An 18,357-nucleotide genomic window follows, 5' to 3' on the forward strand; every position below is an offset into this window, starting at 1 on the left:
ATGAAGCTGAAACTTATATCACTTATACTTCAGGTGATTCTCTGTCAATGGTAAAATTTTGGTACAATTCGGTCCACAAATTTTTTAGAAAATTGCTATTTTAAAATTTGAAAACCGACCTTTGCATTTACCCTCAATTGCCACATTTTTGCAATTACCCCATTTTAGCTTACATGATGAAATATCACAGGAGAGGACATTAGAATAATTTTTGATAATTGTTTTCAAACAGGGTGACTCAGAAGGACTACTACAGATCCAGATACCAGACCAAGTTTGCATGTGGAATATCATAGGAGTGACATCTGTTGGCCCCGGTGTTTGTGGTAATAGCGAAACGCCCAGCATTTATACCAAAGTTTCACACTATCTAGATTGGATCCAGAGTATAATTTGGCCTTGATAGAGGCAAATTCGTAATAAGGAATATGACTTCTGCGATTTATGCATGTTGAAGAGCTGTTTAGCAGAGATGAAAATTCACACTTGAACGTTTTGTAGTTCAATGCCGTGATAGAAGAATATATTATATACTTTTTTCAATTTGAATTTTTTAAAGGTATATTGTAAGTATTAAAAAGTAGTAGTAATAATCAAAAATTAAACTTTCCGATACAAAGATGAAAATGTTCTCTATCAAAATAGCCCACCTCCCAATCTAAAAAATCTCATAAAAATTTCAAAATTATTGATTTCTTATGGTTTAAAACATGAATTACAGAGCAATTTCGAAGATGATGAAAAAAATTAGCGAGGATTTCCCCTCCTGTTTTGTCTCTTCAAGGCAGATCTATTCTAAACAACATAGATTTTCCCAAGGTCACTGAACTTGACAAATTGAGAATTCAGATGAAAGATTCTATATTATTTCAAAGATTCTTTCGAATCTAAATGATTTACTTGAGCAGCCAAAAGTTTTGATCTAGTGAGCTTATTTTAAAACATCAAAATCAATCAAATTGTACTGAAGTTATTTTTAAAAAAAAGAATTTATCATCAATAACTTCATCATACACACGTTTTGTATAATTATACCTACATACATTATGACAAGCAATTTCCACGAATTCTAATCCGCGTTTCAAAAAATTTTTGTAACCTTGATCGCACATTCATACGTTTATGTGACAGAACAGAGTTGACTGGATGTTGAAAAACAAGTTAACCATTGGGAGTGTTAATATGGCCGGCAGAGAAATGGATTTTACGTTGATCGTTAATATTTAATACCTATTTATGAAAACAAAAAATCATCCAGAAAGTATCGTGAATTCGATGTGAAAAATGATACGTATTATGAAATAATGTATAGCTTTCATTAGATACCTAATTTATAAAAAGTGATTTTATCTGTATTGTGAGATCATATGTACTAAGTAAACAGTAACATGTACGTTTATGTTCATTTATTCAACTTACACATTTACCTCACTGGTAAGTATACGTTTCATTTTATACTTACAGCACTTGAAGCGGATATTCGCAATAACTACATGATAAACTTACAAGGGAACCACTTGAGGTGTCCGCCTCCGATTTGAACGGGACCGCGATTTTTGGAAAGAGCATGTTCTAAAACCCCAAAATACAAATTTTCAGCTGCCCAAGTTCATTTTTCGATTTTTGGCGAATTTTTGAAAATCCAAAATTGACTATTTTGGTGATTTATGTTTTTTTTAAAGTACGTACTTGATCAGTAAAAATGTTCAAAATAAGCCTTAAAACTGATATTAACTCCCCAAATCCAAATTTCGCCATTTCCAGCCATTTCGGAGCCCCAGCGCGATTTTTCAATTTCTCCAGAATTATTAATTTGCTCCAGAGAGCGTGAATATGAAATTGGACAGTTAAAGTGTGTTATACTCGATCTGTTTAACAAGTTTATCCACATTTGAGTCGGTTTTGGGAGGGACACCTCAATAGTGGTTTTTTGACAAGTTTTTTTCAAATAAAAAATCCAAAAAAAAAACAAAAGTTTCCCGTTTGCGAGGAAATTTTTGAAATTCGCGCGAATCGCAGTATTTTGTCATGAACTAACCCCACGGGGACAAATTTCGCCATTTCTAGCCATTCTGGAGCCTCCAGCGTGATTTTTCAATTTCTCCAGAATTTTTAATTTGCTCCAGAAGACGTGAATATAAAGTTGGGCAGCTGAAAATCGAGTTGTGTGTCATACTGGACCTGTTTAACGAATTTATCCACATTTGAGTCGATTCTGGAGGGGACACCTCAAGAGTGGTTTTTAACCAGTTTTTTTCATAATAAAAATATCCAAAAACCAAGAATTTCTCGTTTGCGAGAAAATTATTGAAAAATGCGCGAATCGCTGTATTTTGTCATTAATCAAGCCCACGAGGTTGAATTTCCCCATTTCCAGCCTTTCTGGAGCCCTTGGAGAAATTGAAAAATCGCGCTGGAGGCTCCAGAATTGCTGGAAATGGTGACATTCGCCCTCGTGGTGTTAGTTCATGACAAAATACTGCGATTTGCGCAAATTTCGAAAATTTTCTCGTAAACGGGAAATTTTTGGTTTTTGTAAGTATAAATGTTTATTTTGAAAAAAAGCTGGTCAAAAAACCACTCTTGAGGCGTCTCCTCCGGAATCGGCTGAAATGTGGATAAATTCGTTAAACAGGTCCAGTATGACACACAACTCGATTTTCAGCTGCCCAACTTCATATTCACGCCTTCTGGGGCAAATTAATGATTCTGGAGAAATTGAAAAATCGCGCTGGAGGCTCCAGAATGGCTGAAAATGGCGAAATTTGGATTTGAGGGGGTTAATATCAGTTTTAGAACTTATTTTGAACATTTTTACTGATCAAGTACGTACTTTTTTTAAAAAAGCATAAATCTCCAAAATAATCAATTTTGGATTTTCAAAAATTCGCCAAAAATCGAAAAATGAACTTGGGCAGCTGAAAATTTGGGTTTTGGGGGTTTTAGAACAAGCTCTTTCCAAAAATCGCGGTCCCGTTCAAATCGGAGGCGGACACCTCAAGAGGTTCCCTTCTTAGTATCGGTTCGCCTGCAAAACCTCGATGTCAAATTGCGGTGCCTCAGACGCATGAAATTGGTTCATTTAAAACATGCACATGTTTTTCAATACAATTAAACAAAACTCATGCATGATTTCGTCGATACGTTGAATAGTTTTCAATGTACTTTTTACGAAAAATACAACATTTTTTCAAACCACATTTTTTCGAAATCTACTCAACGTAGCGACAAATCCATGCATAGGTTTCTTTTAATTGTCATGATAAACATTCACTTAAAATTTGAGCACATTTAATGCATCCGATGCTCTAGATTTGACTATTTTTGGCTCTCGCTTCGTTCTGACCTCTCCTCTTTTTTTTAAAATTCAACTTCCTGAAAAAACATCGTTTTTAGGCCTCTCGAAATCAAATTTTCAAAACCTTTTGCCTTTTGCCCTCGCTTCGCTCAGATCAATTTGTTTCTCCACAGCCCTGTCTATGAGAAATTCAGAGATGACGAAAATGGGTTTCTTTTTCATCATCTTGAGAATTCATTATTAAAACAAAAAACAGAACAGGAAACAGCTGAAAAAGGAATAATCATCCCCATAGTTTCGGCCATTTAAAAGTTAACCGGTTTGATGAAAATTGAACGTGTATTATGTTTATGCAACTGTTACAGTTCTACTTACGTCAAGTGCATCAAATCCAGAAAAAGGAGAGATAGTTGATCACAATCCAGAGTAGGTTCAAGTGGAATTTGAAACAAACATTCCATTAATAGAGGAAGGAACTTTTTGAACTCTCCGTCTCCAACGGTCCAACCAAAAACTTGTACATAGCGTGGATACCTGGAAACAGCATGCAAAAGAAAAAAAAACAAATTATTAGCAGTTCAAGTTGGGTATATTTTTGTGAATCTAGAACTACACGCTGTTGCGTCAAAAAATTTTAAATAAGCACCTTCATAAGGAAAAGAAAGACCATCAAATCTGACTCTTTCTAGATGAAAATGATAGAAGAATGAAATTACTTGGCTCATTTCATCAACCTAGGGGAGCAAACCGTTTTTGAAGAATTTCAAGGGTTGTTTAAATGCGTTCAAATTGACTACTAGAAATTTGTTAAAAATAATGAATGTTAAAAAGTTGATCAAAAATTCGACACTAACAATCAAAGATTAAGATCATGGAGTTTTTTTTTTTTGCATGCTTCTCCCAGAACTTCCAGAAAAGCCAGAGAGTTCGAAAAGTTACCTTGTTGAATATAACGTTTGCTACAAACCCTCATTAGTGCATGATTTTAATTTTAATGCCAACAGCCAGGACTTTCGTTGCGATGATGGACACTACATAGCAAGGATATTTGTTTGCGATGGAATACCAGACTGTGATGATAACTCAGATGAGACGCGAGATCAGTGTAGGAATATATCGTTAGTGCAAAAATTGATTAAGCTTTATTGATTAAATATAATATTATTGCTGTTGTACGAACTACGAAGTACTACCAAATCTGAAATCCGCCGGATTCAAAAAAATTCCCCAGAAAAAAAGTCACGGGTTTTTGGCCATTTTTCCAGTTTTTTTGAAAATAGCAGTATTAAAGATGAAAAAAAACTAGTGGAGCTATACTCCTTCATTTATGAATTTTTGCATTCAATAACTTTATTGAAGCTGGAATTGAAAAAAAATTGTACTTTACTTTACATGAGACCGGATTGTTTAATTTAAAACAATGATTCTCCCCATTTTTAGATGCAACGATCAAACCTTTCAGTGCGGTTATGGAGCTTGCATTAGTAAGGAATACTTATGCGATGGCCTTAAACAGTGCATCGATGGTTCCGATGAAACACCACAAGCATGTAATACGACTCTTATTCGCAAATCAAACAGAAGCAAACGAGCAGCTGGGTAGGTATTGGATAAGGGTAAACAACGAACTTTACTATCCATACATAGGTATTTCTTGATGAGATGATGATTGAAATGCTATTTTACTCGTAATTGGAAACTATAATTATTATTTTCATACAGTGATTCGTGCCCTGAACCTCCGCCATCTCTCGATAAAGTCATAACTTACAATTGTGACGAAACCCCATTAAAATCTTGTGGTGTCCGAAACGGATATAATGTTCCCAAATTGACTGTCGCCACGATCAAGTGTAAGCCGAATTATTATCCAGAAAAAGAACCTTCGCCGTCTTTTTGCTATAATAATAACTGGCAGCCTCCATTTGAGAACTGTTTTAGTAAGTAAATGGCTTTTGGCATGTACATAATGCATAGATGACTCATCAATCATAGGCACAGTGTTAATAAATAGCAATAAAACATCAACAAATGATAAATGCAGCATGGTACTCGTGTAGATGCAAAACGCATATTGGTTTTGGTCTGAGAACGAAATTTTAATTAATACTTAATTTTACAGAATTCACATTTCCTTTAAAATTACAAATTTTAAATTAATTTTGAGAATTCACATTTCCTCCAAATTACAAAATTTCAAAATAATTTATATTTTACTTTGCCTCTAAATTCTAAATCATTTTCAAATTGCATTTTCGGAGTTTCCTTTGTCTTCAAATCATGAAATTTGTAAATCAATTTTCAAAATTCACATTGCCTCCAAAGTACAAAATTCTAACTCAATTATCAGAATTCACATTGTCCAAAAACTACAAAATTTTAAAGCATTCTTCAGAATTCTTATTGCCACCAAATTATAAAATTTTCAATCAATTTTCGAAATTCACATAGCCTCTGAATGACAAAAATGTAAAGCATTTTTCTAAATTCCCATTGTTCTGAAAATTGATTCAAAATTATGTAATTTGTGGACAATGTGAATTTCAAGTCAATTTTTAAATTCACATTGTCCACAAATTACACAATTTTGAATCAATTTTCAGAACTCTTATCGCATCTGGATTACAAATTGTTTTTCAGAGTTCGCACTGTTCGTGAATTACCAATTTTCAAAATTCCACACCCCCTTCAAATTATCAGATTAAGAATACATAAATTGTCATTAATTCCGCATTGTCTCCAAATTACGAAATTTTCAATAAATATTCGGAATTCGCGAACTCAAACCAAGACCAATAATGCGCTACGCACACTAAAGATAATTGATCAATCTACACGACTCATATACATATTTTTATAGAGAAATGCGAAAAATTGAATCCGGTGAATATTGACATGAAATGCTATCGCAAAGGTGTGAATATTCCATGTGACGAAAATGCTCTGCTAGCAGGGAGTAAAATTCGCCCTGTCTGCAAAGAATTGCACAAATACGGCGATTTCGTTCCTGATTACAGAGAAATTACATGCAAAGAGAATGGAAAATGGGATAAGACATTGTTCTCTTGCATTCCTGGTAAGTATAGGTGCATAATTAATTCATAATGAATACTGTTTGCTAAAGGTATCGTCTTAGAGCATCGCAGAAGATACTAATGACCACCAACCACCCACGCCCCATTTATGAGGAAACCTTTACAACCCATCAACTCCGATTTAGCTCAACTAGCTTTGACTCACTGAAAGAGCATGTCATGTAGACCTCAGAACGAAATTTTCAACTTCCAAAGTAGATTAACGCCTGCTGGATTAATTTAAAATTGCAGAAAAAAATTAACACTAGCTGGATGCTCCAGGTTGGCTAGAAAATGGCAGAATCGATTCGTTGCGGGAGAAGTGGAGTACGTATGCAAACCTATTTCAAGGTTCTCATCAATCTCATCCCTATAAAATTTTTCTGTCAAGTACTTCCTAAATTCTTAAAAATTGAACAAGTGACATTATGTTCTTTCAATGAGCTACAGATCAATCTAAATTGGAAGGAAGGGGTGTGAATCATGTTCCCTTGTTCGCAAAAAACAAAAATTCACAGTTTCATCTCTGCCATGGTCATAATGCGAAACTTTTTGACATGGATTTTATTTCAAATAAGAATTTTACTTTTGCAGAATGTGGTCGACCATATACGAACCCCAAGAAATTAATTAAAGGCGGAGTTGAAGAAAGTATAAGTGATTCTCCTTGGCACGTTGCAATCTATAATGCAAAGAAAGTTCTAATTTGTGGTGGCACGATCATAAGTCCATACATAGTTTTATCAGGTAAGTGAGTAGGGACGTAAAAAATTCTGCAATATAATTAGAATGTCCACAAACTCATTTATATGGAGCGAAAGCAGTCATCTACTATCTACATATGTACTTGCTCATCAAAAAATTCAATTTTTGCATTGAAAATTCCAAAATCATCAAGGTTGATCCAATTCAGAAATACTTTTCAGCTGCACACTGTTTCGAAGAAGATAACAAACCCACCACAAACACCACCAATTATGAAGTGGTTGCCAGTAAAGTCAGCCGAAATTATTCTATAAGAGATAATCGCAATCAAAAGGTCTTCAAGGTAAGAGATATCTGCAAAATAGATGTTAAGTACATATAATTATTCCGTAAGATAACTAACTTACGTGTAGGTATGTCTATGTACAAGTAACATTGGACAGTAGCAAATTTGAACACACAAACAGGTACAGATTTATTTCCAAATTGCTCATGCATACGCAATAAATACAATTTCAGATAAAAGAAATACAATTTGCAGGAAAAGGTTACTTCGGGAACACAAATTACAACACAGCCGATATAGTCGCACTCATTTTGAAAGAAAAACTCGATATAAGTGCGACAGTTTTGCCAGCATGCATCGATTGGACTGGCAGTGGTAGAATAACGTATCCTGAAGAAGATACCCTGGGAAAAGTAATCGTCTATCATTAGTTTTACTCTAATAACCGGCCGGCAGTTCATTGCTCAATGAAAGAAAGATCTTTTCATTTTGAAATAAAATTCAGGTCTCAGGATGGGGTAGGATTGAACACGAAGGAAAGTATAGTGAAAACTTAACGACTGTCAATTTGCCTTTCATCAGTCGGCAACGTTGCTATGACATCGTGCCAGATGATTTTAAACCATTTATAACTTTGGATAAATTCTGCGCTGGCAAAGAAGGTGGTAAGTTTGATTTATGATACTACATACAACAATAATATAACAAAGACAAACTACACGTACGTCCGACTACATAGCAAATTATCATTTTCAAGGTGCTGGTGTACTGCAGGGAGATAGTGGAGGAGGTTTTTTACTTCGAGATGGTCCATTTTACTACCTTCGAGGCATTGTTAGCGTGAAGCGAAGCTCAGAAACTTCTATAGCAGCGTTTACAGATTTGACAGATCATATCGATTGGATTCTACGGATGCGAGATGAAGTTAACAATAATATAATGTCACCTTCGAAAAAAAATTCATTGGGTGAGTTGTAATAATCAGGAAAGTATATGGTAGGTGAAGTATCTATACTATCTACTATCTACCAAAGTACATACCTATACCTATTAGGCCTACGAAAATGACATTTTTTTCAATAATTAGGGGTTTCGAAAGGCGCTTTTTGGTGATATAAAAATCCGTGTTGCCACTTTTATTCGTACGAAAAATTAGCTCGAAAAGTTTCAAAACGTTGTTTTCATATCGTTCCGACCTTAAAAAATTCTTTAAAAAACATATTATGGACAACTTTTCGTGCTGAACAACATTAAGAAATTGGGTTGGCTTTATTTCTTAAAGACGATTTTGAAAAGTTGAAAGTTACCTGGCGAAAAAATGCGATTTTTTTATTTAAAACATGAAAAAAAGTTTTGATTGGTGAAGTTAATCCATTATGACCCCTATTTTTACGTATCTGTTGAAAAAGTTGAAAAACCCCGTTCACTCGATGAAATGAATTCATCACAAAAAATCAATAAATTCGAAAAAAATTCAAAAAATAAACGAATTTTAATTTTTTTGCTATGAGTGTAATTTTTATCAACTTTTTCATGAAATACATCAGAGAGAGGTCAAAATAAGACGACTGAATAAATTTAGACTTTTTTATATGTTTGAAATTAAAAATTTAATTTTTTTGAATTTTGATTTTTTTGTGAGGTCAAATATTTTCTGAACAACTTAATTAAAGGTCTTCCCTGAATTTTTTAAAAACAAATCTCCTACATAACACAGTAATACATACAATAACGACATAATTTTTCAAGCGATTGCATCTTAGTAGGGTCCCAATTGCCCGAAAAAAGGCGATCCGCTCGATGGGAATGTTAAAAACGATTTTATGATTGATTATTGTTCTACACCCATAAACGAATAAATTTAGCTTGTACGTCCATTTTCTCCTCCCCCCTTTCCGAGGATCCACCCCCCTAACTTGAAAATCGCTCTATCTCCTTATCTATGGTCTGTACGAAAAAATTTTTCAAACAAAAGTTGTTCCTTGATGTCTTTTCTACAATTTTAGTTCCCTATTGACAATTTTACTAGCAGAATGCTAGCATTAGTAGCACCCACCTAGCATCAGTAGCAGGAAACTAGCATGATACTAGCGTTATGCTAGCATGAAATGAACTGGCATAACATGCTAGCAAAATGCCAGCTTATTACTAGCACGATACAAACTAGCAAGAAGTATGCTAGCATTGAGCTAGCTACACGCTAGCAACATAACTACCGAATGAAGCTAGCATTTCCCGCTAGCAAAATGCTATCATATATCTAATATGAGATGAGCTAGCACAATGCATGCTAGCAATATGCTAGTTAAACCCTTGCCCCTTAATTACCAAGTGATGCTAGCAGTTCATACTAGCATGATGCTATCATATCGCTAGCATGGGGTGAGCTAGCAAAATGTATGCGAGCAATGTGCTAGTTAAACCCTTGCCTCATAATTACCTTTTTTTAATGCCAGTTTGTCCCTGCTAGCATGATGCTATCATATTGCTAATGTGAGATTATCTAGCAAAATGTATGCTAGGGATATGCTAGTTAAAACCCAGCACCATAATTATCGAGTGATCCTAGTAGTTCTTGCTAGCAAAATTCTACCATTATACTAGCCTGAGATGAGCTAGCACGATGTATGCTAGCAACATGCTAGTTATATCCTAGCGTCATAATTACCGAGCGATGCTGGCAGTTTCTCCTAGCATTAAGCTACCATGTTGCTAGCATGATATGAGCTAGTAAAAAGTACGCTAGCCAGACACTAGTTAATCCTAGCAGAATACTAGCATGGTGCTAGCATGGAATCAACTAGCAGATTACCAGTTAGAATGGTGTTAGCACTTTGCCAGCAGACATTTTATTGAAAAATTCATCCTAGCATAGAACTAGTATGGTGCTAGCATGAGGTGAAGTGGTGAAGGTGAACTAGCAAAAGACAGGTCAGCAATTTGCTGGTTTCATGCTAGCAGCATAACCACTGAGTAAAGCTAGCAGTCACTACTAGCATATTTCTAGTGCATTGCTAGCACCCTGTAATGGTGCTAGCATAAGGCATGCTAGCAATCTGCTAGTTACATGCTAGAAAGACAATCACTGGTAAACTTGCACTAGTCTACTGCTAGCGCTATTCTCACCTTGGTAAAGCTAGCAGTCAAAGTACTGGCATGGTGCTGGATTTTTGTTAAACGACTTCTTATCCAGGTGCTAGCAGTCAAGTGCTAGCATAATGCTAGCAACTTGCTAGCGTTGTTCTTTATCATGATACATTTAACTTCTCTTAGATGAAGTATGTAGTCAAATCGAATATAAGCTCAATGCAGTTTCTTGTTTAAATTAAGAAGAGTGAAGTTGGCAAACTAATCACTCAGTTTATACTAGCACAAGATGCTAGTGCAATGCTAGTTCTAAACTAGCATTGTGGGGCAATTGCCCATTTTTGGATATTTTTGGGAAACATACCATAATTAGAAATACCCTATTCTTTTATAAAGAAATTAATACACTTCTAGCATTATACTTATTATACACATGCTAGCATAAGCTAGCAAAAAGCTAGCAAGATCATGCTAGCACCAGTAGCACCATTTTGAACACCTGCACTAGCATATCTGCTAGCAAACGGATGCTAGCATAATGCTGGTCCTCCTGCTTGAATTATGCCAATTGTATGCCAGCATATGCTAGAAATATGCTAGCATGACTATGCTAGCACCAATAGCACCATTTTGAACACCTCTACTAGCATATCTGCTAGCAAACCGTCGCTAGCATAATGCTAGAAAAATGCTGCTAGCGTGGTGCTAGTACCATTTTCCTAGCATTGTGCTGGCAACAGTTTGCTAGCAGATATGCTAGGAAAGGTGTTCAAAATGGTGCAACCAGTGCTAGCATGGCCATGCTAGCACTGTTGCTAGCATTCTGCCACTTGAAATTGTCAATAGGGTATATTAGCAAAATTCAGTTTGGAGCAACCCTTACCCCTCCAGAACTCAAAACTCATTTCTAAGAAAAGTCAAAATCACATTTTTCGCATTTTTATGGGGAAATATCGAAAAAAATGAAAAACTGAATCACTGAAAGTGTTCGAAATGAAATCCCCTTTCAAATGAGCTATATCAGGATCCCCTCTCCCCCCTCCTTGAGGATCCACCCCCTTCCCCCCTTTCCCGACCCATCTATAATGGGCTGTACGTGAAAATTTTTCAAACAATCGATTCGCGAAGTGGTTTTGCTGGGAGGGCAAAAACCGTAAAATTTCCAACCAGGTGTGACTAGGTACATAATTTGACAGAAAATGTGGGTGAAAAAATAGCGTAGTTATACATACAAAGGGGGTGGGGGGCGTTGTATCACGACATTTCGCCGACAAAAAAGTAACTTTCCCGATAATACTTAATCAAAATTTTAACGTGCTGAACACTGTGGTATCAGGAAATTTTGAATAGCTAGTTGATCGACACAGAAAAAAAAAGAAGAATTAGCATTTAACATAAGCTTTGACTATCATGACTACTGAGTAGTTCTGGAATTTTTCTGTTTAATTTTCGTATTCTTGAAAATTTTAAAAGCAGCACTTTGAATGGCCCGAGCGAAGCGAGGGCAAAAGTTCTGGAAAATTGATGATTTGAAAAGTAGAATAACATCGATCAATTTTAATAAAAGAATTCGGTTTTCTGATCTCAACATTTTTTAAAATCAATCATACGTTTCTTAGAATTGTATGTATTTTAGTAGAAGAGAATCAAATTGACCCGAGCGTTACGAGGGGAAAAGCTTTGAAAAATTTGTAATTCAAAAAGTAGAAAAACATCTTAATGTAAAAATTCAACTTTGCTGATCTCAACTTTGAAAAATGTCATCAATAGTTTCTTAACATTTTAAGCATAAAAAAGAGAACTAAATTGGCTCGAGCGAAGCGAGAGCAAAAACTTTTCAAAATTTGTAACTTCAAGAAACAAAACTGCAGTAATTTTGACGCGAAAAGTTACAACAATTCAGCCCGAGCAAGGTGAGGACGAAAGCTTTAAAAAAATAAAATAAAATAAGAATTTTGAGAATGGATCGGTGATTTTGTCGGAAAATAATTAACGATTTTTCCGACAAATCCCGAATTTTCACCAGGTTTTGCATTGGAATCTGGATAAAATTTCAGACATTCTTCCAAATTTCCAACTACATATTTCAATATCAAAAATTGGGAAAATCATAGATACAGATACAGATTTGGCTTCAAAAGTTGAGGAAGTGGTTAATTTATTAAGAGCGATTGCCCTGATAAATAAACTTCTGTGACTGTAAAATTGAATTTTTAAAATATTGTTGGTATTTTCCCAACTTTCTTGAATTTCTCACATTTCCCAACTTTTCCCAACTTTCGCGGAACACTGGGGGAGCAAATTAAATATCGAAGATGTAAAAATTGTAAACGTTGACTTTTTGAGTTTTTGGACTTTTTGAGGCGCGAAGATCGCTCCAAACTCAATTTTGCAAAAAACTTTTGTTTGAAAAATTTTCACGTACAGCCCATTATAGATGGGTCGGGAAAGGGGGGAAGGGGGTGGATCCTCAAGGAGGGGGGAGAGGGGATCCTGATATAGCTCATTTGAAAGGGGATTTCATTTCGAACACTTTCAGTGATTCAGTTTTTCATTTTTTTCGATATTTCCCCATAAAAATGCGAAAAATGTGATTTTGACTTTTCTTAGAAATAAGTTTTGAGTTCTGGAGGGGTAGGGGTTGCTCCAAACTGAATTTTTCTAATAACTAAAATTGTAGAAAAGACATCAAGGAACAACTTAAGTTTGAAAAAAATTTTCGTACAGCCCATAGATGAGGAGATAGAGCGATTTTCAAGTTAGGGGGGTGGATCCTCGGAAAGGGGGGAGGGGAAAAATGGGTATACAAGCTAAATTTATTCGTTCATGGGTGTAGAACAATAATCAATCATAAAATCGCTTTTAACATTCCAATAGAGCGGATAGTTGATTGGGACCTTACTATCTGTCGCTTTAGATTTAAATCATTAGTTGTTCAGTTATTTACGAGTACCTACATAATATGTTTTAGAAACGTTAGGAAAACGTATTTGCGAGGATTACGATGTTAATAATTGTATGAAGATTGAAGACTGTTTAATGGCTGATCATCTTATTATAACCAGAAGAGCAATATTTTGTGGTCACGATGCTGATGGTACGGAAAAAATATGCTGTTCACTGCCAAACTCTACACAATCGTTTTCATCGTCAGAGGTAAAACTTTTTGCTCTCAATGATCCCATCATGAGGAACTTCAGTCAGCATAAATGCTGAATTTGCATCTATATCATGGATTACGAATAACTACAGGGTGTCTAAGAACATACAATTTAGATTTTATCGAAAAGGAAAGAAAGTTCCCAGCTCAAAAATTGAAATATTGAAAAAGAAACTTCAAAAGCCGTTATTGGTTATTCGTGGTGAAGGGGGGGGGGGTGGAGCAGAGTTGTTAAGTTTCCGGAGTTCCATCCGAAACGACTAAATCGAATGTTCAGTTGACACCAACACGATTCTTTTATTTCTCATTACACCGAGATCGAAAATTCGAAGTCTGGATCGGATCTGCACTGTGGACTTGGGGGAAAAAATTACGTTGAAGTTGAGGTCGAGGTTGAGGGAAATGATTATAATTCGATACTCTGCGTTCGGTTTCGTGGAATCTTAATTCTTATAAATTGGCCAAAACGCTGAATTGTGCATTCTTAGGTCCATTTTTACGGTCGGTTGCGCATAAAATTTGAATCAAAATTTATGCGCAACCGAGCGTTAACGGACTGTTCAACTTTAATCGGATGTTGTAAAAATGGACTTTAGTATATTGATGGTTTTAAAAAACAATCCATTTGTGTGAACATGATCAGATTCACTGTACCTATTATTACCTAGCTTTATTGGTTCAAAAATTTTCCTGCTCATAGAAATATCTTCCTCATAAAATAAACTGAGTAGGTAGGGGTATCTACCTACCGTCGCGTCATTTAATTCTGAACAATGCACACTATTATGTATCATTCAGTGGTACCTAAACCTACATTTGTACCGATTTTTGAGTTTCGTCTGATATAAAAGGTGTAGACTGCATCAACTTATGTTCCATTTTTAGCAAATTACTAAATTGCTGAAATTAAACTGAGCGATTTCTGTTTACCTGCAGCCAGAAAACCAGACAGTATTAAATTCTGAAGCTAACGACTCCAAAAGTTCACAACATTCCGCATCAGCAAATCAAACAATACAACGGGCATGCTTTTGCTGATTTCAAAAAAATACATAGTCGATTGCAGGCTATGTTTCTTTTTAGAGAGCCAGAGAGAGACTTTTTTGATGAATTTTCATACAAAGATATTATAGGCTAGGCAAAGGGTACCCCCGGATAAGATAGGCAAAATGCCCTTAACCTCGGATTTTGATGAAACTCAGAGGGTATGTTTAGTACCCCCAAAAAATAATTTTGGGCCCATAGCCCGCTCCCCACCCCTTCCCCATCAGCCAGGGGGGCCAAAAAACGCGTTTTTCAGGGGAAAAATTCTGTATCAGCGCGTAATCCAGATAAATTTATTCTGTAAACGAATATAGTTAGAGGGTACATGGGGGTACCCCCCTGAATTTTTTCAGAATTTCTCATAGGACCATATCTTCTTCAAGTATTTTGAGTGAATACAGATTTTTTTTTCAAAACTCGTTGAAGCATGCAATTTTCCCCGAAAAAGACGGTTTTTCACTATTGTGAGCCAGGGAGGTGGGGTGGGGGGAATTTTTTGGCTCCGACATTTTTTTTAATGGTACCCAACAATGTTTCATCAAAATTTCAGAAATCCGAGGACAGGGGCATTTCACCTATTTTACCCAGGAATACCTACCCTTCAAGCCATCTTGATAATTATAAGCACAAATACTTCTGCACGTGTTTTACGATCACGCGGTATAAATGAATTTTCAATTGCACAATTCTGAGGTGAAATTTCACGCTGAACAACTTGTTTCTCTTCGATTTCCGCCATTTGTCCACCATTTTTGGAGAAAAACATAAAAAACGTGGTTTTTTGAGAGTTTTTTGAGCTTTTGAGCTTGACCCACCACTCCAAATGGCCGGGTGATGACTTCTATAGAAAGTAGACCTAAAGATACATATTTGACGAAAAAATCGTTCTGGTATGTTTTTTTGTTCCGGAGTAATGCCGATTTAAAGTTTTTTTTCGTCCGCCCTTCTCCCCCCATGCGATGAAAAATTCTGAAAAAATTCAGGGAGGTACGCCCATGTACCCTCTAACATTCGTTTACAGAATAAATTTATCTGGATTACGCGCTGATACAGAATTTTTCCCCTGAAAAACGCGTTGTTTGGCCCCCCTGGCTGATGGGGGAGGGGTGGGGAGCGGGCTATGGGCCCAAAATTATTTTTTGGGGGTACTAAACATACCCTTTGAGTTTCATCAAAATCCGAGGTTAAGGGCATTTTGCTATCTTATCCGGGGGTACTCTTTATTCTGTTATTGATGCGTTAGTAAACCTATCATTTCCTCAGCGCCAGGGTTTTGCAAAAGGAATATACCATCACGTATTGGATCATGACCACGCGTTTTCCGAATCGAATCCAAACGAAAATTTTATAGTGGACCCACTGAATATGGTGAAAATATTGGCTGCAATTACACTGGGCAGTGCAAGGAAAACAGAAACAGAATTAGTAAATTCGTTTCACAACAATATTTTGACCTTCAAGAATCAGATCTACAGGTGACTATTTCATCGATCCATGCTGAAGTTCGTCTTGATGGATATTCTTATCTAATAATGTTGTCGGTACATTCGCCCATAGAGCAGAAGAATCTCATCAACAATTGGCGAACTTGGCACACGAAGTGAATACACATATGACAGACGAAGTTGCCTTATTTTTACAAAAAGAATATTCAATACAGCCAACATTCATTAATCAAGTTAAACGTTTATACAACGCTAATGTCATAAAATTAGATTATAGAAACGGTGGTAAGGAATCAGAAATTGCTGTCAATAAGTGAGTAGTAATTCAGTACTTGAAATTTGAATACGATACCTTCGAAAACGCATAAGATAGAGCATCACTAGTGTTTTGTACAATCTCAAGCAGATACATTATTTTTCAGATGGGTATCCGATCACAGCGCAAATCAAATCAAAGAAATGACACATTTGCCCATCAACCAATCAACTATATTTTTAGCAATTGGTGTTTCATATTTAAATAATGGCGATTGGGAATATCCATTTTTGGAAACCAGACAGTATGCTACTTTTAAAATTCATCTATAAGCATAAAATCAAGAAATTTCGAAAACAGACTTCCGAAACATAATTCGTGTACTTATCTGTATTTCAGGCAATTATTCTTCACGAAAGGGAAAAATGGAGAAAACGTTGATATTCGAGTAGAAATGATGTTTGGTCGAGCACCGATACCGTATTATGAAGACAAAGAGATCGGCTATCGAGCGATCATACTGCCATATAAAAATAAATCAATGCACATGTGCGTTATGTTACCGACACAGAACGTGACGTTGAAAAATCTTAGAAGGTGGCTACAACACTATGATTTCACAGGATTTATCGCAAAAGCAGAGGAATCCAGAATATCCGAAGTTTCTTATGCTATACCAAAAATGCACCTAGAAATGTCGTATAACATGAAACCAGGATTACAGTACTGGTACATGGAACCTATGTTCGATCCAGTAAGAGCCGACTTCAGTAAAATTACCGATAAACAGATACACGTCTCAGAAATTTTGCAAAGAGTTGTAATAGACGTAAATGAGAAGGCTGGTGATGCCACAACCAACGTAGGTACTACTATTAGTCATATCAACAATGATAAATACATCAATTTCACCTGTGACAGACCTTTTATTTTTTTTATTTACGATGATAAAACCAAGGTCATAACGTTCTGGGGCACTGTTCTTAGACCGACCCCTTATACATAATTTTTACTGTAATTTACATTGAAAATTTCTATTGAATTTCAAGCATTTAACCATCTTAATATGAAATTAGGTACTGTTTCTTTACTCTGATATGCGATTGATGAGAAATTTAATAAAAGCTTTGTGAGATTCTACACATCTTTTTAATTATTTCAGCATAATGTGTCTACCGAATCCAAACAAATTTTCTCACACAGAGAGAAATAAAATAATCACACTGTGTTCTAAAGGATGAAATTCTCAAAATAATCTACGGTTCAGCAGGATTCTGATCTAGAAGAAATCGAATTTGACTGGAATTCTCGCGGTCCAAAAATTCAGTTGGCTTTCTGTAGATTTTATGGGTTTAAAAATTAAGAAAACCCGTATTCGGGATTTTCGTCAGGTCTATGAAAACTGAAAAAACTAAAACGAAAAAAAAAAGTTTTCAACGCAATTGTTTAAAAAAAAAAAGGGCAAATCCACGGTGTCCACTGAATCGAAAAAATGAAAAAGGATGACCTTTTGATAACTTTTGGATGATAAATAAAAATTACACTTTTGGACGACCTTTTTCAAAATCACGTAGATTTGAAATTCAACTCTTTGATGGATAGTTAATTTTTAAACAAGGCAGAACTTTCCTAGAAGAGATGAAAATGTTCTCTATCATTAACACTAAAAAATCTCATAAAAAATTTCAAAATTGATTTCTTATATGGTTTAGAACATGAATAATACAGAACAATTTCGGAGATGATGAAAAAAATGAATAGGGATTTTTTTTCTTTTTCGTCCCTTTAAGGCAGATCTATCCTAAACAAGATAGATTTTCCCAAGGTCATTGAACTTGACAAATTGAGAGTTGAGAAAAAAGATTGTATATTTCAAAAATTCTTTCGAATCTAAATAATTTACTTGAGCAGCAAAAACGCAAAGGTTTTGATCTAATAAGCTTATTTTGAAACTTCAAAATCAATCAATTTCTACTGAAGTTATTAAAAAAAAAAAAGAATT

The 18,357-nt window shown here is 35.4% G+C and overlaps 2 protein-coding genes across 3 annotated transcripts in view; both read left to right on the forward strand.

Moving 5' to 3' along the window:
* LOC135837245 (serine protease Hayan-like) overlaps positions 1-1,338 on the forward strand; it is a 37,057-nt gene extending 35,719 nt beyond the window's left edge. The window contains exon 8 of one of the 2 annotated variants that reach the window (XM_065352458.1): positions 233-1,334. In XM_065352458.1, the coding sequence (XP_065208530.1) occupies positions 233-403 (171 nt within the window). In that variant the 3' untranslated portion in view covers positions 404-1,334. Of the gene's footprint in view, positions 1-232 lie in introns of both variants that reach the window. The other variant, XM_065352457.1, reaches the window with a different exon arrangement.
* On the forward strand, positions 1,296-17,474 carry LOC135837230 (uncharacterized). Its single transcript, XM_065352438.1, has 16 exons — positions 1,296-1,434; positions 3,664-3,724; positions 4,303-4,416; positions 4,739-4,897; positions 5,021-5,238; positions 6,159-6,374; positions 6,967-7,119; positions 7,299-7,420; positions 7,597-7,776; positions 7,869-8,028; positions 8,121-8,330; positions 13,422-13,606; positions 15,918-16,129; positions 16,212-16,412; positions 16,522-16,659; positions 16,755-17,474. The coding sequence occupies exons 1-16, from the start codon at positions 1,389-1,391 to the stop codon at positions 17,359-17,361; spliced, it is 2,982 nt and encodes a 993-aa protein (XP_065208510.1). The 5' UTR covers positions 1,296-1,388; the 3' UTR covers positions 17,362-17,474.
* The last annotated feature ends 883 nt before the right edge of the window (positions 17,475-18,357 follow it).

Source organism: Planococcus citri, chromosome 2 (genome assembly GCF_950023065.1).
Source record: "Planococcus citri chromosome 2, ihPlaCitr1.1, whole genome shotgun sequence".
Lineage (NCBI taxonomy): Eukaryota > Metazoa > Arthropoda > Insecta > Hemiptera > Pseudococcidae > Planococcus > Planococcus citri.